This window comes from Ixodes scapularis, unplaced genomic scaffold (genome assembly GCF_016920785.2).
Source record: "Ixodes scapularis isolate PalLabHiFi unplaced genomic scaffold, ASM1692078v2 PGA_scaffold7__128_contigs__length_106722199, whole genome shotgun sequence".
Taxonomy (NCBI): Eukaryota; Metazoa; Arthropoda; class Arachnida; order Ixodida; family Ixodidae; genus Ixodes; species Ixodes scapularis.
In genome coordinates this window covers 75416082-75439544 of record NW_024609882.1, presented here as the reverse complement: position 1 = coordinate 75439544, position 23463 = coordinate 75416082, and the positions used below count along the sequence as shown (strand labels likewise).

General features: G+C 48.6%; 1 protein-coding gene and 1 pseudogene across 1 annotated transcript in view; one reads left to right on the top strand and one right to left on the bottom strand.

The window, feature by feature from the left end:
• The window catches only part of LOC115312600, a 140956-nt gene extending 126804 nt beyond the window's left edge, over positions 1-14152 (bottom strand). Inside the window, exon 1 of the mRNA XM_040215893.2 lies at positions 14044-14152. Coding sequence (XP_040071827.2) covers positions 14044-14152 — 109 coding nt within the window. The remainder of the gene's footprint in view (positions 1-14043) is intronic.
• Positions 14153-16531: 2379 nt separating this feature from the next.
• On the top strand, positions 16532-17677 carry LOC121833221 (annotated as a pseudogene).
• The last annotated feature ends 5786 nt before the right edge of the window (positions 17678-23463 follow it).

Sequence of the window (23463 nt, the reverse complement as noted above, 5' to 3'; positions counted from 1 at the left end):
CAGTACCGGCTATCGAAAGCCGTTGTGCGTTGACTCTGCGACGAGCTTCGTTCGCCGCCTCGGACCGTGGAACAACAAGTTCTCTGCGCGCTCCGGTTCTTTGGAACCGGTAGCTTTCAAGGCATGGTGGCGACTGACGAGCACGTGTCAGTCTCCCACATGACTGTGAGCCGGGCTGTCAGAGTTGTTGCGGCTGCCATCGTTTCTTTTTTCTTTTTTTCTATAATATTTGAAAAGGTACTAATAAGCTGGTATACAATTCAGAATGTCGGAAACAAACAAGAACCGGGGTAATTCTTGGGTAGGGTCGAGTTTTCCGACAGCCGGCAGAATTATTTCCCCGAAATTCTACTGGCAGTCGTCACTCATTGGCGGTCAAATCAGTTCATCGAACGACGTGTCATCGACAGATCGTTTCATCGGCACGCGATGTAATCACATGAAAGAGATTGTCTTCCGTTAGAGGTATATACACATTAAGCATTTTCCCACCTTTAAACATGTAAGTGGGGTGTCCCATAACTAACACCCTAATACGTGTAGCGATGGACCTTATAAAAAAATGTAAACTTCACACCTTTAAAAATGTGTGATTTTTTAAACACGTTTCTTAAAACGTATAATAATGCCTACACCTTTTTATAAAGATGTAAAACTACAATACCCCTTCTCGTCAGGCACGCAGCCAAGGGGAGGGGGGGGGGCATAAGGCCTGGCCTTCCCCCCCCCCCTCCCCGAAATTTTCCATTTTGCTGGGGCCTCCTCCCCTCCCTCCCCCTCAAAGAGCACTTTGTCATCGGCGCCCCCCCCCCCCCCCCCCCTTAAACGAAAATCTGGCTGCGTGCCTGCTTCTCCTCAAGGTGTAATTACCACAGTACATTTCTTTTTTGGGGTGTACACAGTGGCCCGGGACCCATTAATATGACTGAACAAATAAATTACACAAACGAGTCGCCGAAACAGCACGTTGCTTCTTGGCGAGTGTCGAGGCAATAGGGAATTTTCGTAGACCGGTCTGCCCCCTCCGCTAAGCGTTCCTCAACGAAGTTGCTACTGCGCCTGCGCGCCGATAGCCTTGACTGTGGAGTTCCCGCTATCGTAGCGGGTTGCGGAGGGCCCTTGCGGGACGGCGAAAACGATCTACGAAAACTCCCTAATATCGTCCGAAAACCGGTTTCAATATTGGCCGGATGTACGGTTTTGCGCCTCGTCCCTACATCCGCCAGGTATGGGAGTACCGATGCAAATAAACGATTTATGTCTAATAGCACTGGCACCACTGATTTCTTAGGGGGCTAGACCGTGGATAGAGGCCTGCATTGCTGGGGTCGAGCGGCACCACCGGCAGTCATCGCTTGACACAACTCAATTTGATTACGTTAGTAAATTGTTCTCTACCATGAAACTTCTATCATCACGCGTTAGAATACCAATCTTGTTTAACTAAATGTTGTGTGGTTGAGGGTCCAGGGCTACTTTGTTGGGCGTTAACTGTTATGTGTTTAACGAGACAAGGGCTACTGAGAGTTATTGTGGAGTCATCCGTGATTTCGGAGTCATCAAAGCTCAGCAAACGATAAGTTAGAATGCCTTTGCTAGGGATTTTCGCATCGTTTTGACCGCTTGTACATAGTGCTTCAAGGTGAAAGCTTTTTTCTTTGAACTCCTGTGAGGGCTTCCGTGACAAACTGAACCTCGGAGCGTGCCGTTCAGTCGCTCGACGTGCCATTTATTGAGCAACCGAAGCAAGCGACGTCGGTAAAGTCAATCGTGCTCCGGCCAATTTTTTTTTAATCGATGTTCAAACGCTTGACGAATGTCTATTTGATCTCCAAGAACCCGACATAATCATCGCAGCACATCATAAAATGCTCGCCCTCGAGCACCGCCTACAAGATTCCAATTTCTGCATGTTTCTTCCTTAGACTTGCGTGTATTGCCTCATGATGTAAAAGGCCAAAGCAACAAGGACGAAAATGAAGGGAGAACTAGACAGGACGCGGCATATTGCCTGTCGTCAAGCAATGGCCGCCGGTAAGGCCAGTGACGGGCTCCCAATTCGCGATACAGACTTGCAATGTGAGAGTTCTAATGCATTACACCCACCGAGCGCTGCACGGGGAACAGGCCCCGAACGAACTTGCCAAATGCACCCAGTGCAGACTGATGCTGTCGCCATAGATGTTGTAGAAAAGTACCGACCTCAAACCGAAACTAGCGCCTTTTTGTTCGACGCAATGGGTGGGAATGCGAGAGTGCAGTCGCTGCCATCGTTTAAACGTTGGTTGCTGCAACGTGGAACTTACATTTGCGATGACTTCCACTTAAGCAACTCGGCAGTCAGAGATATCTACAGACGGCGTAAGTTTCCAAAACCAGTTGACTACAAAACAGCATACGCTTGAGGAAATTGATGGCACTGTACGCGCAAGAGCTTGCTTCGTTTTAAGCATAATATTATGAGTGAATAACTGAAAGGATACGGCTTAAATCTAGCTCATTGGAACAGCTAGCAATACGTTTCGTAAGACTTTTTATTTCCCTGGCATTGAGAACGAGAGCTTTCTCAAACCAAAATATGACGGGGCGAGATAGCTGCCATTCATATATGACTTTGCTTGAGTCTCGGGCAACTTCTCCATGTTTAGCCTTCCCGGACGCTGAGTGAATGAGTCGCAGGTTTCTGCTGTGGGAGCTTTGTCGAAAAATGTTGCACTTTTCACCCATACACAAATGATGCTAGATCTCGCGGCCCCTGTGGTTGTTCTGGGGCTTTCATTGTACACTGGTAGGTTTCAGCGTCTATACGGCTACAAAACGACTCAAATTTCGCGAATAAAAGACGGGCCGTCGATTCCTCCCTTCATGAAATATCAGACGCTTACAATTCAAGCTCGCGTTTGAGTTTGTGGCCCGCGGGACGCGATTTCAAGCAGAAGACCAACTTTTTCTTTCAGTTCCGCTGTGCGAATGCCTCATCGTAGCAGACGAATTCTCGTCGTCTGCTCTCGCTCCTCGCCTGGGCGAGGCATGACGGGATTGTCGGCGCTAGAGAGCCCAAAGACGACGTACAGCGAGCGGCGTGAACGCTCGCCTCCCCGCGCTGTCTCGTGCTCTCGTGCATCGCCTAGGGATCGCGGGGGATTTTTCGTCAAAAGTTGCGAAGTTGAGCGCCCGCAGGGAGGAGGAAACTTTGCGGCGTTCTTTTGGTCACTCCCCCCGCTACGTCAAAAAGCGAAGAATGTTTTGCTCCACGAGTTTAGCTACCCTGGAATGCCAAAGCGTGCCACTACACTTTTCACCACCTTGACCACTGATGAGCACGTTGTGCTTCTTAGTGTGATCACTTCAGGGTAACGTGAAAAGTAGTCAATAATCAGTAGGAAGTCCTGGCCGTTAAATTGAAACAAGTCAATTCCCAACTGCTGCCAGGGCAGCTCGGGCGAAAGCGATGGTAAGAGAGGCTCTGCACGTTGGATTCGTGTAGTCGCACAGGGCTCGCAGTTCTCCACCATAGACTTGATCTGCTTGCTGATTCCTGGCCACCATACAGAGTCACGCGCTCGAGCGCGGCAGCGGTTAACACCCTGGTGACCCTCGTGAATGATCAGTAGGACCTCGTCTTGAAGCGACGACGGGATGACTAGGCGACTCCCTTTGAGGAGCAGCCCATCACACACTGTAAACTCGCCACGGTGCTTCCAATACTTCAGAAGGTTGACTCCCACCTTCGGTTTTACGGGCCAACCATCGTTGCAGTGCTTCATGAGCGCCATGCACTCGCCGTCTCTAGCCTGCTCCTGACGGAGCCTGTCGAGTCCAGCGGGCGATGTGTCTTGGATCCCATGAACCACATTCTCTGCGAAGAGTTCCACTGTGCCGACCACCGCTGACGCTTGTCCCAACGGTGCCCTGGATAGGGTATCGGCTGTCGGCAACAGCTTGCCAGGAACGTGGAGTATCTTGAACTGGTACCTCATTAACTTGAGGCGAAGACGTTGAATCTTGGCGGTAGGACATCCACATCCATGCTGCCAAACAAAGACGTCAGGGGAAGGTGATCCGTCTCTACCGAGAATTGCAAGCCTCGGACGTACTCATCAAAATGTTGAACCGCCCAGGTGACCGCCAAGGCCTCCTTTTCGGTCTGGCTGTACCGTTGCTCTGTGGGGGTCAAGGACCGAGACGCGAAAGCCACTGCTCTTCGCTCACCTGAGCACTGGTCCTGCAGGAGCACAGCACCAAGTCCGAACGAGCTGGCGTCAGCGGACACAATAGTAGCCAGCGCCGGATGGTACCTTGCCATGCAGACCTCTGAAGACAGCATCTTCTTCAGCTTCAGGAAGGCAGACTGCTGATCGAGTCCCCAGGTCCAGGCGCTATTCTTGCCCAGCAAAGCTCGAAGAGGTGCAGTCGCGTCCGACAAGTGTGGCAAGAACCTGCCCACGTGATTCACCACTCCCAGAAGTCTCCGGACGCCTCCAACGTCGACGGGTGGTTCCATCTGTAGAACCGCTTCACACTTCTTGGGGTCTGGTGAAATCCCATGCTCGTTCACGACGACACCAAGGAAGTCGACGATTGTTACGCCGAACTTGCACTCGACTTGTTGAGCGTCAGTCCGGCCTTGCTCAGGCGCTGCAGCACCTCCTTTAGGCGTTGGTCATGCTCAGGACGGTTTCGACCAAACACCAAGATGTCATCAATCATATTGACCACGCCTGCCTTCCCTTCCAAAATGTGAGTCATCACACGCTGGAAATACTCCGGCGCCGATAGGATGCCAAAAGGCAGACGGCGGAAGCAATAACGCCCAAAGGGTGTTATAAAAGTTGTCAATTCCTGGCAACTTTCTGTCAGCTTGACTTGATGAAAGCTCGACGTAGCATCAAGCTTCGAGAAGATCTTTGCGTCGCCGAGAAGGCCCAAGACTTGGTCAACCATAGGGAGAATGTGGCGCTCCCGGAGGACCACTTTGTTTAGCTTGGTAAGGTCCACACATAGCCGGTAGCCCCCTGACGACTTCGGGACCACAACAAGTCCAGCGCACCACGGCGTTGGGTTGAGGACCCGCCGGATGACAGCGTCCTTCTCCATTTTGTCCAGTTCTGCTTTGACGGTGTCTCGCAGCGGAATCGGAATTCTCCTTGAGACCGCCAACGAAAATGGAACAGCGTCAGGTTGTAGCCTGATGGTATATTCACCGTGAAGCTCCCCGAGGCCTTGAAACAGCTCGGCTGGGACGTTTACCCCGTTTTGGCACAGAGGAACTTCCGGGATATGGTCCACAAACTTCACGACTCCAAGGGCTTGAATCGCAGGAAACCCCAAAAGAGGTACAGTCTGAGAACGGACGACGTAAAGCCTCTGTGTCACGCATTTGTCCTTCCATGACAAGCTGGCCATGAACGTTCCTAGAACTTCCAGCGCGTGCCCACCAGGGCCTGTCAGCTCGCCTTCCGGACGCTGAAGATGTGCTGGGATGCCCGAAAACGTACTTGGAATGACGGAAACCTCAGCACCACTGTCCACCTTGAAGCTCAGGGGAAGTCCGTTGACCTTGACCTCGACGAACTTGCTTCTGGCGCGGGTCGCCGTGCTGACAGCACCATGTTCAATTGATGCCAACTTGCCTTTCTTTGAGCGGCAAACGGCTGCAAAATGCCCCTTCTTGTGGCACAGGTTACATGAAGCCTTGCTCGCGGGACATTCCGTGCGCGGATGAGGAGACCGTCCACAGCAGACGCAGAGAGAGGGACTTGACCCGCTTGCTGCCTGTGCGCGCGCTTGTCTCGGCAGGCGGTGTCTTTTCACCTTAGCCGCATTGATGTTCAGCGCAGTGGTCCCCGATGATACCGCTGACTCTCGGAGTTTTCGTTCTGTTTCGGAATCTTCATGCTGACGCACTAGAACTAGAGCTTCCTCGAGCTTCAACTTCGAGTTCCGGCAGAGTCGGTCTGATAACTTAGTATCGAGCAGCCCGACAACAAAGCGGTCCCTTATCAGACGGTCCTCGACTTCCGGTGGGCGGTAGTTACAACGCTTCGCCATGTTGCAAAGTGCCGTGTAAAAAGCATCCGCTGACTCACCAGACTGCTGAGTACGTCTGTGGAAACGCGCGCTTTCGTACAGTTCGTTCACAGGGTGCACGAAGTAGCTGTTGAACTTTTCCTTGACCTTGGCGTAGTCTCCGAGGTCGTCCTCGCCAAGGCCGAGGGACGTCAAGACGATGCGGGCTTGAGAACCCATGCAGTACAGCAACGTCCGAATGCGCACTTCATCCTTTGCCGTGTAGAGGCCTGAAGCAAAAGAATAGTCTTCGAACCGCAGGATCCACTGCGGCCATTGACCTGCATTCTTGAAATCGAACGGCTGCGGCGGCTGTACGACGAAGCTGCTGGCTGCGGTCATTGTAGGTTTCTGCTCCTCACTGGCCATTCCGTAGTGCAACCGTCGGCGTCGAAAGGATCGTGACTGCCGCAGTTGGCTGGAAGGCGCAAGATGGAGCGGGCCGCCACTTCTGACACCATGTAGTGGAACACGACACGCCGGGTCCGAGAGCCGGTGACGAGGAAGAAGCAGCTCGCTCCTGGCAGCTTTATTTATAACCAACTTAACAGACACGCGGCGCGCTCTAGGTTAGTGGCGCTACTGTACACTTCCGACACAAAAGCAAAATGGCGGAATGGCTGGAGTCACGTGACCGGTCGGCAGCCAGATCTTTCGCGCGCTCCCACTTCCAAGTCAGAGCGCCTCAAACCGCTCCGATTCGGAGGCCGGCGAGAGTCGGAGCTTCAAGAGCGCTCCGAAAGAACCAGGCGATTATACTTGGAGCGCCTGGCATTGACCAGCCGAATGCACACCGGCTTCTCAGAGCGCTCCAAGAGGCCGAAAAACGACCAGCCGAATATACCATTAGTGTGCAACGCTGTCAAAGCTGCTGGGACGAGGGTTGGGTTTGATCTCACAGATCATCTGCACGCATTCTCCCGAAAACGAAATCATAAATGAAGCCAGTCGCTCGCGCCAGTACAGTAGCTTTGACAGCGTAGTATACTAAAGGCCCGTTCACACGATGCATTTTTCTCGCGCATCTAGCGTCGCGGAACGTAGTTTCGCGAAATGGTTGCGCCGTCTGAACGAGTCCGATAAGGACGAGCGCATCTAAAAAAAAGTTGTGCGCACACCTCGCTTCTGGAGCGAGCTTTTGCTGAAACTTTGCCGAGTCCTGTCATTCACTCTGAGGGCGCCGCCAATGGCCGCTCAGAAACGCTCTCACGTGGCCTTTGAGGGGAGAGCGAGCTGTTTGAGAAGACTACTTCACTGCCGGTGTTGTAGCCGAGCCAAATCCGAAGAAAACCGAAACCACGAACGATGGATACTGCCGGCGCTTCCGCAAGCACGTCAAGCACCACTGAAGGAAAAGTGAGTAGCATATCGGAAAAAAATCCAGCGATGGACGAAGACGTAATTGGTGATATTTATAATTTGAGTCTATTTTTAGTCATAATTAAGAAATAAAACCTTGAGACAAGGAAATAAAAAGTGACGTACACAGTACCGTCTCAAATCCAGCACAGCCTACAGCTCTCATTTACTTCCACAACAATCTTTTTCTCTGTCAACCTCCATCCAAATTATACATATTCAACAGCAAATAAAGTAAATTGCAGTAAATGGCAATTCAACAGCTAGTAAATGGCAATTTAAGAGTAAATTAAGTAAATGGAAGTAAATGACAGCTGTATGCTGTGCTGGTTTTAAGACGGTGGTGTGTATGTCCCTTTTTGTTTCCTTGTCTTAAGGTTTTATTTCTTAATAGACCCTTTCCGAAATTCAGTCTGGCCACTTTGATCACTGTCATCATCTGTGGAACAGCATCTGTGCCATACAAATGGCGGCCTTCTAGTGACTGATAAACGAAGACGCTGAAGATGCTCCTAAGCGGATCTTGCGAGGCCTGTACATTCAGGGGGTTAGTACAACGCGACGTAGGAATGGAACACAAGAGCTATATACGTAAGCGTTTATTTCTAATAACTCAGCTTCAGTCAATCTGTGGGTGGCACAGAATCGGCTTTACAGCACTTTGGTGTATGGAATTTTTTGGAGGCATCTGAGTGGGTTGGAGCTTTGTTCTGAATGCAGGTTCTTGGTCACCATAGAACTGAAAGTGATTGAGAAAGAACTCACACTGAACAATTCCTCGCGTGCCGTTGACTTGCGAAGGTCACGCTGCCGATACAAGTTCATTTTCGCCATTGATATGGCAAAACCTAAACTACTTTACAAGCCACTAGATGGCATTGAATTTCGGAAACGGTCTATTTTGATTGTTCACCAGCTCGCCTGCGTTTTGACTCTTAGAATGTGGCGGGAGATGGAGAACACGAGGCTGAATGGCTAATGGTGATAATGATGATGTTGGCTTTCAACTGAAGCGCCACTACCCAAACTATTTTTATGAGTCTAAACGTCATCGTTGTTGCACGTGAACCGGTACGTGTGAACGAGCACATTTCGCGAAACTTGAGTGTCGCGAAACCGTTTCGCGCCTAAAAGATGCATCGTGTGAACAGACCTTTTGTATGGATCACTGTATAGGCGCAATAGGTCTGTGAGCTGCCTTTTTGTACTGCGCTCAATAGGAAGTATTCACTGGTGGACATAGCTGTGTGCACGACTGCTGAGTGCGTGCTGATGGCAACCTTCCGCAGTTCATTTGCAATGTGCAATCCGCACCCTCAAAATCGCCGGTCTTATCAGCCTATTGATGTGGGCTTGTTCTGAGCATGCGATCTAGACATCACCCACAAATATGGCGCCCAGTGAATAATCCTTATAGGACTGTGTGTTACAAGCCTTCCGTAGTTTGGAATTCTTTTGTTCGTTCTGCTGTCTTGTTTCCTGGAAGGTTGAATCGAGACATTGCGCTTTTCAAAGGGTGAGCAATGCCACGCGCGTCGCCCAGCAAGCGCATGCGAGGCCTAATCGTTACCGCGTTTGGATTTCGCGCGGAAGACCCAGTTACGTTTCCTGGAAGTGGAGGCTGCTTTTATCTATTTTTTTTTTTTTCAATTTTCCATTCTCGTAAGCTCGAAATGATTCTCGTCTGATGAAACGGACTTAATATTAAATTACCCAAGCATCGAGGAGGATGTAGGGAATGTTTTTCCATGCGCAGCACGCACACGCCTTCCCCAGATAAAAAACAAAATCGAAGTAAACAAGCAAAATAAAGAGTTGATGAACGCGCGTGCAGACGGCATTTGTTTTAGGCTTTTTCTTTAGGACGGTTACTGCTGTGATAGCCTCCTCTATACTCACGTATCCTGGCAGTTCGACCACGAAGTCATCGAGTGCCCGGTCGCAGATTTGGAGCGCGAGGATCTGGCAGCAGAGATAATTTCTCGGGGAGCCTGGACGTCAGAACACAAATTTTGCAGCGGCAAAGTCCTGAAACATTGTTTTCAAACCTTATTCTGCCATGTCAAACACGACGAGAAAACAAGCGATAGCGCGAGAAACGCGAGAATCACGAGCGGACATTGCATTGCCCGGGAGAAGTGTGTTTCGTCGTCTCGCCTCAGCGGGGCGCCCGTCACGTGGCTCTCCTCTCATTCGTTGTTTTCCGCTCTACCTATTCAATTTCAGCGGCCGCTTGTCTTGACAATCTGCCAGGCTTTGTCAGCATAGAAGATGCCATGCTGCTGCAGACGCCAGCATGTGGGGGGCGTGGAAAACCATTCCCTGCATTTTCCTTGATGCTTGGGTAATTTTGCAATAGGTATATTACAAATGTTTTGTGCTCCGAACTTTCTACTTCACTGGTGGCAGCGTCTCTATTTGGGACCCATTTGTGTAGGCTGCTAAGTACTACAGTAAATCGTGAGCGTGATACGCGAATATGGAAGAAAAGTTGTTGAATGCAAAACACGACGAATTGCTTCCTGCTAAAAGAAATATTTTTTTTAATAGGTGGACATAAAAAAAGGATGTGGAATCAATATCCAGTTGTATGAGGAGATGCTTGAGTGCGGCATTGATGAATATCGACGACTCCTCCGGGTGCCTGGGACAACATGCACAACTGCGCAAACCAGAATAAGTTAGGCGATCCCAATGACACCGTCTATTGGCGACGTGCGCGACCGAAAGCGTCGGTGTGGTCGGCCTTCCACGATTGGCCCAAAAGCTGACTGTGACGTCGGAAAGGGTATACCATCGACGGAAATAAGAGGAATGAAAGAACTTTAATTTCGACGGTGTTGGCAGTGTTGCTTTGAGAGCGCAATGATTTCAGGCTTCCACCATGCTATTTACAAACACCATCGAACTTGTTGTTCGCAAGGTAATGACGTCACAAGGGGGAACCATAGGAGGGCGCCACCAAAACATCTCGCCGCTAATATCTCGCTGAGCAACATGTGCAAAGTTGCCAGATGCGCGAACCAAATACAGCTAATTGCAAAGAGATCCTGCGCCGAGCCGGGGTGTTTATGCAGCCCGAGCTAGAGTGCCTTCATACACACGCGCGCTTTTAGCCCGAGCAAAAGCACCCCCATCCCCCAGGAATGCCTTCGTCAGCGCGGCTCAGCGGGAAAAGCGTGATGTTCTTACCGCGTGATGCGTGCTCCGTGGACAAGCAGAAGGATTCACTCCTCTTGGGAATTAGCGGCGAGATGTTTTGGTGGCGCCCTCCTAAGGTTCCCCCTTGTGACGTCATTACCTTGCAAACAACAAGTTCGATGGTGTTTGTTATTAGCAAAGTGGAAGCTTGAAATCATTGCGCTCTCAAAGGAACACTGCCAACACCGTCAAAATTAAAGTTCTTTCATTCCTCTTAATTCCGTCGATGCTAAATCCCCTTTCCGACGTCATAGTCAGTGTTCGGCCAATCGTCGAAGGCCAACCACAGCGACGCTTTCGGTCGCGCACGTCACCAATACCCTTTTAGTTCCAAGAGGTTCTTTTTACCGTGACACAATTTCGGAAAATACATGGATTTCTGGCGATCACTGCTTCGTCGTCGGGTGCACCAATGGTTTTAATTATCATGAGAACAACCGCGTAAACTGTGTGTTAAGCATATGATGGTCCAGCGCGAGTATAGTCACAATGTTAATATACTTCACGTGTTCTTCAAAAATTCTTATTCACTAAGTCAGTCAATTGCGAGCGTGATTCGCGAGGGCTCTGTATCAGACGCATCCCTATGTTTATGCTTCATTCTACGTCTATGGCAAAAGGACGGATTCCAGCCGGGGGTGGGTGCTCAATTTAGGTTATCACTGCAAGGTAGGCATAGCTTTAAGATTATATGGCGGGGTAGTTTGTATTACATATGGAAATATTACGAACTTTAACAAAGTGTGCCAGAGTTCCGCGTACCACGATACTGGGGCCTCTTGAAAATTCTTTTAAGCGCGCGCTTAAAAGCATGTCTTAAAGGCTTCAGTGCTGTCGTACGCGGAACACGGTTACGTATCGCAATAATACTACATTAAAGAGCAAACAAGATATCATTCCTTTTTTTTTTTTTTTGAAATATTTCATGAATTTTTGTTTAGTTTTGGCATTGCGTTGCTGAAAACAAAGTACCGAAAGCAATTTCCCTTTTAATGATGCCTATGGGATTTACGTAAAGTATTTTATTGTAAAGCCTTTTATTATGATTCCGCGCAGTGACTTGAAAGCATCAGAGTAGGCGGAGGAAAGCGAGAATGGAACCGAAATTGACGATGATAAAATGAACCCACCAACACCGGAGGATCGCAGGAAGTCTATGAGAGGTGTGTCGACAAGCGTTTGTTCACTTCAAATGGTGGTGGCTTGTTTTGTCCACTCTGAGTGAAAGACCGGGAGTATGTCGCCGTAGAATTCGCGCATGGCGGTCTCACGCTCAGAGGGAGGTCTCGCGCAGTCCCACACAAAATCGGAGCAGATGGCAGTAACGTCATCTGCTCCCCTTCGCATTTCGGATCAGGCCCGACGTCATCCGGTTCTGTCGGATGGTGGATTTTTGACAGGTAGACTGACGTCAGCACCGTCCTCGTTTGAGTCCGTTAAGAGCCGCCACACGCTTCCATCACGGATAGAGGCTCGGAATACGGTAAGGGTTGGGCGGTAGGAGAGAAGTGAGGCTCACCTTGCGTGCTGTTCGCTCTCTGCGTTTGACCTCAGAGAGGTCCGATTCGGGAATGTCCTCAGGCACCTTCCGAGCGCCGAGTGAAGGAACCGGACTTTGCGAGGGCTGCTTCGCTTGTATGTGTGCACTCGCTGCAAAATTCGCGCTCTCGTTCCCCGGGAAGGCTTTGTGGCTCGCAGCCGCTTTACAGTGAATGATTGGTCGTCCTTCGTCTGGCGCAACAATATTCGGATATTTTGCAACCGTGGCGTTACATATGTCCGTGCGACACAAATGGCGGAGCGCCTCTTGGGAATCTCTGTATCTGAGTGTCTTTTTGATGTTGGTTATCTTCACAACAGTTGCCTGCGTCGCCATCAAGAACGCCAGCAGTTCTGCGGAGGACGTAATCTTTGTGTTTTTGGTGATCTCATCCTGCGTGTTTTGCCTTGTACGGAAGTACCAGCCAATGGCCGTGCGGCAGGTCTCAAAGCTCGACGCTTTTCTGCAAAACACTTCGACGTGCCCTTTGAGTAGTGCTGCAAAAATATCGATAGTACAATGGATATTATCGATGGTCACCAGAAATTTGACTGTCGATAGTACTATCGATAGTAGACTCTCGAAATATTATCGATAATGCTATCGATTGGCGAGTATCGAAAGACTATGATAGTGCTATCGATAGTCAACTATCAAAAATCTATCGACAATCGATAGATTGTCGATAGATTTTCGAACGGAAAATTATCGACAGTCTACTATCGGAAAACTATCAATAGTTCACTATCGTAAACCTATCGATAGTACTGTCGACGGTTTACTATTGATAGTTTTGCGACACTAGTAGTTTGTGTCGCCCCCTCTTTTCTGTTTCTCGCTTTATTTTTTTCAAATAGAATAGCCAACTCGCCCAAACACTTACCATCCAAACTTTGGTTCAGCTTTCAGTGATTACGAAGACGGGAGTTTGGGCGAAGAGAGGAGGAAGGGGAGGCGAACGGCGGTTCGGTAACTGTGTTCTCTCTAAAAATGCCAAACTATCGATAGTACTATCGATAGTCGATTATCGAAAAACTGTCATTGTACTGTCGATAGTATTATAGATAGTCTACTATCGATAGTCCTGGGACACTATCGATAGTTCTCGAAAAACTATCGATAGTATCCATAATCAATTTATCGATAGTTTTCCATCGCTGTCCCCGAGATCTCCGACTTCTGCCATGTAGATGGCGGCCTGGGTGATTTGTCGTGCCGGCGCTCCATCCCCCTGGGTTTTTAGAACCGGTGTGGTGGTGGCGACCGCCTCCGTTTCCCATGGGGACGGAGGTGTCGGCATAAGTGAGCCTCCAATGAGGTGGGCGAGCTTACACTCAATGTCAGGATAGTTCTGCCTTCGGGGGTACGTGAAAAAAAAAAAAAAAAAAAGCAGGGCTTGGTTGATACGTTTTTTTTTTTTTTTTTACTTCGATTTCTTTAATGGTACTTATCTGCGCGGTACGCTCGAGCTCTACCACCCGCGTGAAACGCAGGAGACACGTGACACTGCTCATTGCGGCCCTATTCATTGTGACGAGGGTGGTCACCGGTGTCTAAGTAACATTTTTGAAAGTTCAGTCTATAAATCACCTTTGATGCTAAAAGCGTTTGGACGAGGTTGTGTAACTAGTCTTCTTGAGCCCCCCGAGCTTTGTTGGTAATTGCTTTGAGAAGGGTCAGACCGGATTTTTACGGCTCTTTTACATGCATCATTCATGTGATGGCCCTTCCCCCCGGTGGTAGAAGAGGATACCCAGTATTTTCACACTCTCTGTCGTTTTGAGGGGGGTGCCTTCCACGTGAAGCTGAATGTCCCTTCGCGAACTTTTGCGCTTTGTAGAATAACCATATACATGGTGTTTTCCTAGAAAGACCTGTATTTTGTGCGAGAGTGGTGACGATGTCAAGGGCACGTTGCATAAGGCGTTGCTGGTTGAATGCCAGTCCCGCTGTTGTCCAGAGGGTGACGGCATTCACATCCATGGTATAAACAAATACTTTACTAGGGGGAACACATTCCACTCCTCTCAAATACAATAGCTTCGGCGCGGACAGGTTTTCTGGGCTTGGCGAGAGCCATCTATCGTCGTGGAGGTCTCGGCTACCGGGCGGTAAATATAGACGCTTTGCACACGCGCCAAATTACAGCCGCCATTAGTGACCTTCTCTTGTCTTACCGAGATCCCGAGCAACTGAAACGGTACTTGACGGTCCTTTACAAAGGCCGATGCTTTAGAAAAGGACACAGTTGAATCTAATGTGGCAATAACCTGGCCTTCTATGGTAATGATGAAGTGAAATAAACGGAATACGAGGAAACAAAAACTGAAGGTCAGTTATGGCGGCGTCCATGCACAGCTGCTGCAAAGCGTCTATACTTCGTTTCACCTTATGTGCGAGCGAAGGCAAAGCTTGAAGCGCGAGCACGAAAGCTCCGTGCGTTCAGGCTTTGCTCGAGCGGGCGAGCTGGGCAGGAACGCAAAAAGCGCTGCTCTCGCGCTTTTAGCTTTGCCTTCGCTCGCAGATAAGGTGAACCGAAGTATAGCTCAGTGCTGCGCCAAATACTTTGCTGCGCTGTGCCGCCGTAACCTTCCCAAGGGTTGCACGTTGCACGTGCCTCGTGCATCGACGCACCTCGCGGAGACGACACCGCCGCGGCCGCCGCGAACATCCACGTGCACATGCGCGTGGACTGACGCGGACCTCCACACCGTCAGCGGCGCTGTAGGCGTTCTGTCTAATGCAAATGAGCAGAGTGGAATGTGTTCCCCCTAGTAAAGTATTTGGTATAAAGCCCATGTGGAACGGCCTCGAGGGCTAGGGCAATATCGGTCAGAGCGAGGCTGCACAGTAGTGGCGACAGTACAGCGCATTGAACTACGCCGAAGCAGTTGGCATTTCAGGTTCTTTTGTATTTCAGATTGCTGCATGGTATGTGCGATCTTCAGGAATGGTATTGATAAAATTCAGGGGTCGGCCCTGTATGCCTGGTTGATGCTTTTAAGCACCAGCGACCGCTGTGGAGTGCAGGATAGTGTCGAAGGCTTTTCGCGAGTCAATGGTGAGGTGTGCCCGAGGCTGAAAGTTGAAGAGGTGACGTTGATAGAGGTCGTCGTGTATCACTAGCAGGCTGTCTTGTGCTGACATAAGAATAGGGCATCACGTCTGCATGTGATGAAGGACCTCCGTTGTCTCGAGGATCCATTCCAGGCGTGCAGTGACCATGCGCTTAAGATAACTTGCTTAAATAGATACTTTTCAAAATTCAGTGCCATCTGGTGGCTCAAACAGGAGTTTACATTTTTGCCGTACTACAAGCAGAAATTAAACTGTAATTTATAGTATTTTCACGTGCACAATCACTTTCGCTACTCAATAGAAGTCGAGAATGTCTGTTTTTATGTTACAATTCTTTGTGGATCTCTCAGTTTTGATGGTATTTCGTATACGAGTGGTAAGAACGGAGCACAAACCCAGATTGACGCCATGATTAAGTTTTACTAATCAAGAGATTTTAGAGCCGATTATGTGCCACCAACAGACTGAATGACTCGAGTTAGAAATCAGCGCTTAGGCAGCTCTTGTATTAAATTCCTGCGTCGCATCGTACTAAGGTTTCGGGTGTATAGTCTACGCATCATCCGCTTCAGAATATCTTTAACGACATCATTAATTCGTAACTACAAGGTCGCCATTAGCTCGACGCATAATTCATTCCTCAGATGATGATAATGAGCAAAGTGACCAGAGTAAATTTTGGAAATGCTCTTTGGGGGTGTAGGATAAGGTCGCAGATTTTCTATTGCTTGTTGAGTCTTGTCAGGCTTCGGGATGGGCATCACTGCGGACGGTTTATATACTCCGCCGATATTGCGGCTTGCATCTAGACCAGATTGAATCTGTCGAGGAGTTCCTCCATAGCTTCTATGCGAAGGTTCCAGAGCGCCGTTTTTGGTGACTTATTCTGGGCCAGGTACCGCATTCGCTTTCGTCAAGCTGAGGGCGTCCATGAGCTCCGCTATAGTGAATGGTGCGTCCCCGGGTTGACGTGGTTCCGTGTGTTAAAAAAAACAGTTCCCCTGCTAGTTCTGCAAGCTGTTCCTCGGTTATATTGAGACGCACACTCTAAGAAAAAAAAGGTAGCAACAGCGACTGTTCCTCCTTGTTGCCGACAGGTTGCTCAGAAAAGGGAGGAACGGCAGTTCAGACGAAAAGAGGAGGGCAGGTTCCTCCTTGTTCAGTTGGCGCAGGAGAAAGAAGAAGACGCCGCTTCGAACCGCGACGTTTTCCATGTTCTCCGGGAAAAATTTATCGGCCGCTGGCCGAGGAAACGCTATGACGTCTGATAACGTTACAGAAGACTACCGGATAATCCTGCCACGTCTGACATCAGGTAACCTGAGCCTGAATTCCGTTTTCTTGCATGGGGACCTCTCGGCGCGCCCGTATCGAGCTCCTGATTTTCGAGACGCCCTACGTGGCATCGTCGAATTGAAGGACGTTGTGAGCCTCGGATAGTTCCAGATGTCTCACGTCTGGATGCTGACGTGTGTCAACGCTGTTACCAAGGCAGAGCTCGTCGCTCAACGAGAGCTTCGCGTGAAAGGCCGAAAGTGCCTCATCATTGACCCGGACAAGCAAAAAGTAAACCTAAAGCTTCTTTGGCTTCCACAGCATCTAGAGGATCGACGAGTTATCGAAGCTCTCGCCCCGTTTGGCAAAGTGCGATCGATCAAGAGAGAGAAATGGAGGTGCAGCGAGCTTGAGCACATGGAGACTCTAAATCGAGAGGTAGTACTGGTATTAGGGGATGGTGTCAATGCCAGTCAGATACCACATCTCCTTCAAGTCTACGGATGCCAGAGCCCTGTCCTTATTCCTGGCCGACCTCCGCTGTGCTTGCGCTGCAAAAAAGTGGGACATATTCGACGCTACTGTAGAACACCGAGGTGCTCCAACTGCCGGCGGTATGGTCACCTAACTGAGGAGTGTGTCAACGGCGCCACCTATGCTGATATGTTACGACAACGTCAAACACACGAAGTTGACACAGCGGCGGAGCTCCTAATGGACGTCAGTGAGGTAGCTGACGTCAGCGGGGAATTGCCACCCGTCGAATCGGCCCATTCTTGAGAAGACCCACGGCCCGGGGACGGTACAGACACCCAGCCATCACAGAACATCGACAAGAATGAAGAATTTCCAGTGTTGGAACCTGCAGCATCCCCAAACACCAGCACCACACAGAATGCGCACATGGAACCAGATGCGACTCCCACACCGACTGTCTCCAAGGCTCCGACTGCACCTCAGCACTCAGTTAGCGAGGACGGCCCTTCCCCGAGCAGCAGTCAACCACTCAAGCGACCGGCACCGGTTCACACAGAGGCACCTTCGTGTTCAAGCGGGTCCTCAACACTACTCAACCATGTTGGCGACAGAGACGTCGCCAAAAAGAAGGCATCGGGGTCCCGTGCCAAGCCGAACGCGAAGCCAGGAGCTACCTAAAGTGTGGCGAGTGACGTTCAACGCTGAAATGCGGCCTCTATGAGGACGGATAGAAGCTAAGAATATTCCCCTAAATTTCACAACACTAAACGTCCGAGGTCTAAGATCTCGTGCGAGGCAGGTGCAACTTTGTCGGCTCTTGCAACGTGAGCAGCTGGACATTTTTGCGATTCAGGAGACAAAGATAAAGTCGGAGGAGGCCACAACAACTGCACTCCGGCCTTTTCTACACAAGTATGAAGTTTGTGTGAGTCACGCTGTGGGGCTATCGGCTGGTTGTTTCTTGTTTCTCCGCAAAGACTTGAACTACACCTCGCACTCGTACACGGTTGACACTGAAGGTCGTTTTATCTGTTGTGACATTTACTTAGAGGGAATTCACTGGCGGCTGATTTGCGTTTATGCCTATAATGACTCTTCTAGTCGACTTTCATTTTTCCAAAATTTAGATGCTTTTCTTGACACCGACAAATCTATTGTTCTGTTTGGCGACTTTAACTGTGTATGCGAAGCCCACGACCGCTCGACGATCAATCTGAGACGCGACAACAGCAGGATCGCTCTCGAGAATCTTGTGCGCCAACACTGCCTAAGCGACGTCGGTGCCTCTCGAACGTTCATCAATCGCTTCACGCACCTGCAGAGTTCTGCCCACGCACGCCTTGATAGAATATACGTGTCTAGTTGTCTTTTGGAACACACGTTTGAATATTTGGTAACGCCGGTATCCTTCTCTGACCATTGTGTTGTAACTGTCAAGCTAGGCGAGAAACGCAAACAAATGTCTAGACCAAAATGGGCGCTGTGGAAGTTAAACAGCAATATTCTTAAAAACAATGACTTTAATGAAAGACTAATTACCTGTTTTATGGCTATTCGTAGTAATACTGATCTTTCCATTTTCGCACAGTGGGATAGTTTTAAGCAAGAAGCTAAAAACATAGAAATTGAGTGTGCGTGTATTCAGGCATATCATGAGAAAGCTGACAGGCGTGCACTTACACATAGCCTTCACGAACTGTATCAGCTGGAATGCGAAAAACCAGGTAGTTTTCATGAGGAAATTTGCTTTCTCAAATCTCAGCTCCAACGCCACAAGCTTCAGCGTTACCGACGAGCGGCCGTGCGATCAAGATGGCAACGCCTTGTATCGGCCGAACAACCTACTAAAAAGACTTTAGATGACGAGCGCAGACACGCCTTAGCTAAAGAAATTCCGGTGTTGCTATGTAACGGCGCTTACTCAAGAAATACCGACAACATTATGACCATATTCACACAACACTATGAAAACCTATTTGGTCAGGTCTCCCCCTCATCAAATGAAGAGTATACGCCTCTCGTTTCACTGCTGCCCAGCTTGAGTGACGAGGACTCCGAACTATTTACTAGACCGTTTTTTCTCAAAGAGATATGCCAGGCCGTGGGGTCCCTTCCTAGCTCGAAGGCACCTGGATTAGATGGCCTCTCAGCAGAATTTTATAAGCAACACATGGACATGATATGCCCACTCCTCCTTGAACTTTTCACAGCTTCACTTCAGTATGGCAGGTTACCTCCATCGTTTTATCAAAGTCACACCGTGTTAATACCAAAAAGCTCCAACTCTGACAAGTTAAGGACTGTTGAAGGGTATCGCCCAATAGCGCTCTGCAATGTCGATTACAAAATATTTGCCAAAATTCTTACTAAACACTTACAATGTGCCATTTCAAGAGTGGTTGGAGCTCATTAAACATGCGGGATTAAAGGCCGCACAATCCAGACAAACATTCACGTAGCGCGATCAGTTCTTCATTGCTGCGATAGTTTACAAGATCAAGTAGCCATGCTTCAAATTGACCTAGCGAAAGCTTTCGATCGCATAAGGCATTTCTTTCTGTTTGCTCTTTTAGAACACATAAACGTAGGAAATGTCCTCCTTAACGGTATAAAAATATGTTATTCCGAAGCAATAGCTTGATTAATATTAAGCGGGCTCTTTCCAAATCAATTCACCTTCATTCATCTGTAAAGCAAGGATGTCCCTTGTCTCCCCTTCTGTTTGCATTATATTTGGAGCCTTTGTGTTTAAGTATACTGAAAAGTACAGACGTAAAAGGTTGTAAATGGTTATCTCATGAAGTGAAAGTTCTGGCTTATGCCGATGATGTCGCTTTTTTCTGTGTTGATAAGCAAAGTATCGACGCTGCACTACAATTAACCCAGCAATTTTGTAAGGCACCTGGAGCGCTGGTTAACACTTCCAAGTGCTGTGGACTTTGGTATGGGACTTGGGGGACAACGCCCTCGGATTATGCAGGAATGGCGTGGTCGGGCGCACCAAGTACTTACCTTGGCGCGCCACTAGAATGTGTTCGAAATAGCTCACGCTACTGGACAGAAAGTGTCAAAAAACTTAAGCGCAGAGAAAGACATGCTGAAGCCTAGTCATCTTTCGGTGTTTGGCCGTGCTACTGCATGTAACATTTTCCTAGTCGCAAAACTGTGGTACGTGCTTCAGGTTATTCACTGTGCCCGAGGACACCTTCAGCGTTTCCATAGGATATTTGCGACCTTCATATGGGACTCTTCATGGGAGCCAATGCAGCGCGACAATCTGTTTCGGTCTATCGAAGCGGGAGGACTAGGCTTAACCCATCTATTTGTACGGAAAATTGTTTCACGTTTCATGTTCCTCAGAACATCTTCCCACCCGTTCATTAGGACCTTTCTCCAAACTCACTTGATGGATCTCCTCCCTGACCTCGTTGTTTCATTCGACCATGTGGCAATGCCGCGACCCTTTGGCTTTCTCAAAGAAGTCGTCGAAGCTTTTGAGTTTTTGAAAGTGCGTTTTTCTTTGGATTATTTATTCACCATTTCCAGAAAAGAGCTCTACCGTAACCTAATGGATTCGCTATTTCCAGACCCTTTATATCGCAGCCACTATCCAAACAGTACAGATCAAGATGTTTTAAAACGAGTTCGCAGGATGCGCGTTCCCCCGACTGCAAAAACATCTTTCTTTAAGCTTCATACTAACACACTACCCGTAAAACCATAACTACGTGACAAAGGAATTTTTGTACCGTGGTCGGTCAAATGTCGTTTATGCAACACGCCAGAGACTATTAAGCATTGCTTTATTTTTTGCACAGATGCATACCTTTTCTGGGATGTGCTTCAAAGGACTATCAAAAAGGACTTGTATTTCAACGCATACTCTATTCGTTTTCTTCCTGTGGAAGATTCAGATACATTTCCCTCAGATTTTCTTTATTTTGCTTGGTATGCATAGTCTCTGGAAGACTCGCATGATAGACAGAAACGCTGAACCACCAAGGACTACCAAATCAAATTTTATCGAAACATGCAATCACGTAATAAGTGTCCTTGATGAACTCCGGGAAAAGCCAAGATGGTACTGGCGACTTGAAAAGTGCCTTTTGTTTCCTGATTTCTGATACAGCCGAGTCAGTCCTGCGCACCCGAAGAGCTATGCAAATTTGTCTGAATTATAAAAGTGTTGGGGAAAATGTATCTGAATAGGCTTGTATAATCTCAATGCATTCTCGTTTCAAAACTGCAACTATGACCCATGTGCCCACCGTCTGTGCTTCCATGCAATAAAGAGAAAATAAAATTGTTCAGTTGGCGCAGGGGTAAAACATCGGGTTACTCACCAAGTGGTCAAAGGTTCGATCCCCAGAGGGGCGGGTTTTTTTTTTTTTTTCCGGTAAAGTTTTTTTTTTTTTTTATTTACCAAAACACACATAAGCAAACCAAGACCGGTGAAAGGAAAATTAAAGTCCTTATTATTCACCGAGATGTTTTCCTCCGGAAAGAGTTGAGCACGTTGGTTACACATATTTAGGACACACCAGCTGAACAACCCAAGCACACAAATGTAAGAAGGACGAGAGAGACGCATTCAACCGCTGGACTACCAACTGAAATTTAATGAAACACGGTTAAATGCGTCTCTCTCGTCCTTCTTACATTTGTGTGCTTGGGTTGTTCAGCTGGTGTCTCCTAAATACGTTTTCCTCCTTCTCTAGGCAGACCGGAGAAAGCTTTCGCCCTCCCGACTCATCTTCTTTTGGTTTCGTATTTCGAGCACATCGCGCACGTTGTTTAATAAATTAATGTTGAGTTGATTGAGCTTCAGCGGCAGCGAAGGCCGCCTGTAATTCCGTCTTCTAGTCCAAACGTGCAAAACATTTCGGTCTCATTGACGTTTTTAGTGCTAATTTTATCAAACGAGCTAACGAAGCCGCTAGAAACAGCGAAGTTCCGGAGCAGTGCCAGCAGCGCTACATACATTGGGTAATACGGCCGTCTCCGATTTGCGGGACACACGCGGAACTACAGCAGCGAAACCACGAGGAACTGTGTCGACATTTTCGACGTTATGGAAATTGCGGGAATCGCGTCCAAGGCAGGCAGGTTTTCCTGCCGGCTGCCTGGGAGCCTTCCGTGCTGAGGTCGGTTCTGTTGTCCCGTGCCGAGTGCCAACCGGCGTTCAACGTGATTCTGTATTTCTGCGTCTCAGCAACATCGTCAACGTGGTTCTGTATTTCTGCGTGTCAGCGACATCGTGATGGCAGTGTTGTGGGTTGTGAACAGAAGACTGGAATTATCGCCGATGTGACCGTGTGTTCGCGTATCAGTGGTGTAACAACAAGATGAGATGACGTAAACTGTCGGGCATTGATGCCGCTGGTCGGGCCGTGATCGGAGGGGGTGGGGTGTCGCAGGATGACATTCCGCTTTACATTAAAGAGTAGAAAACCACTTGAGGGATTAGGTGCAGTCGATCGACGTGTGGATAGTCTTGTTGGAACGCTGGTCTGAAAGGTAAGCTCCTATCGTACAGTGGCCAATGTGACTGTCGGTCCCCGAGAGCGATTGCGCTCTGGGGAAAAGACTGAACAGTACGAAAGTATGACGGAAGGTATGTATATTTACAATGAAAGTTTAGCATAAAAAAACAGGTAAAATCGAAAAAAAAAACGCTATCCTTTATTTTACTGTTTAAATATGTTACGGTTCCTGTAGAAACTGCCCTCCAAGTGGCGCGCTGGGATGAGCGCTAGAAGTTTTCGAGCTCGCAACGGCGTAGCTCCGTACACTTAACAGTTGCCGCAAGTCGCGGCTTTGACTGCATTCAAGTTGATCGAAAATCGATTTCTCTGCCCGTAAAGCATCACTTCCAACTGAGTGAATATCCGCTCTACAAAGATTAATTCAAGACGGCAATTGCAGCCGTGCGCGAACAGCACAAATAGAAAAACAAACACTACAATATAAATACTGGCTACGAAGGGCCGTGCGGGAAAACAAACTCATGGCTTGGAACCACATTGGAGCGGCTGGATTTATTGGCTTTCAAATAATTACGGCATGATCGAGCGTTTTCTTTTTAATAAGAAATTCATCCCCTGAGCCATTAAAAATAGTCTCAGATGTATGACATTGCTGGGAAAAAATGAACATGTTCGGAATATATTTTTTGCTTAGGGAGTCACCGAAAAATTCCGTACGTTCAAAACGACCAGTATAAATGACGGAACCGCAGGGCTCGGGAGTAGTGATCGGGGTAGTGTGCTGTTGTATTGATGTTTGTATGTGCGATGCCTGTGTATGCGCTCAATATATGTTCGCCTGATGCTTGCAACGAGCTTGAGTCTTACCTTAGAGCGGTGAACCGGAACCCACTGCCTGCAGCGGAAATGGCACCCCCCCGGTTGCTGCCATCTTGCCTGTTTGCCACATTAGTGATCACGTGACGTTAAGATGGCTGC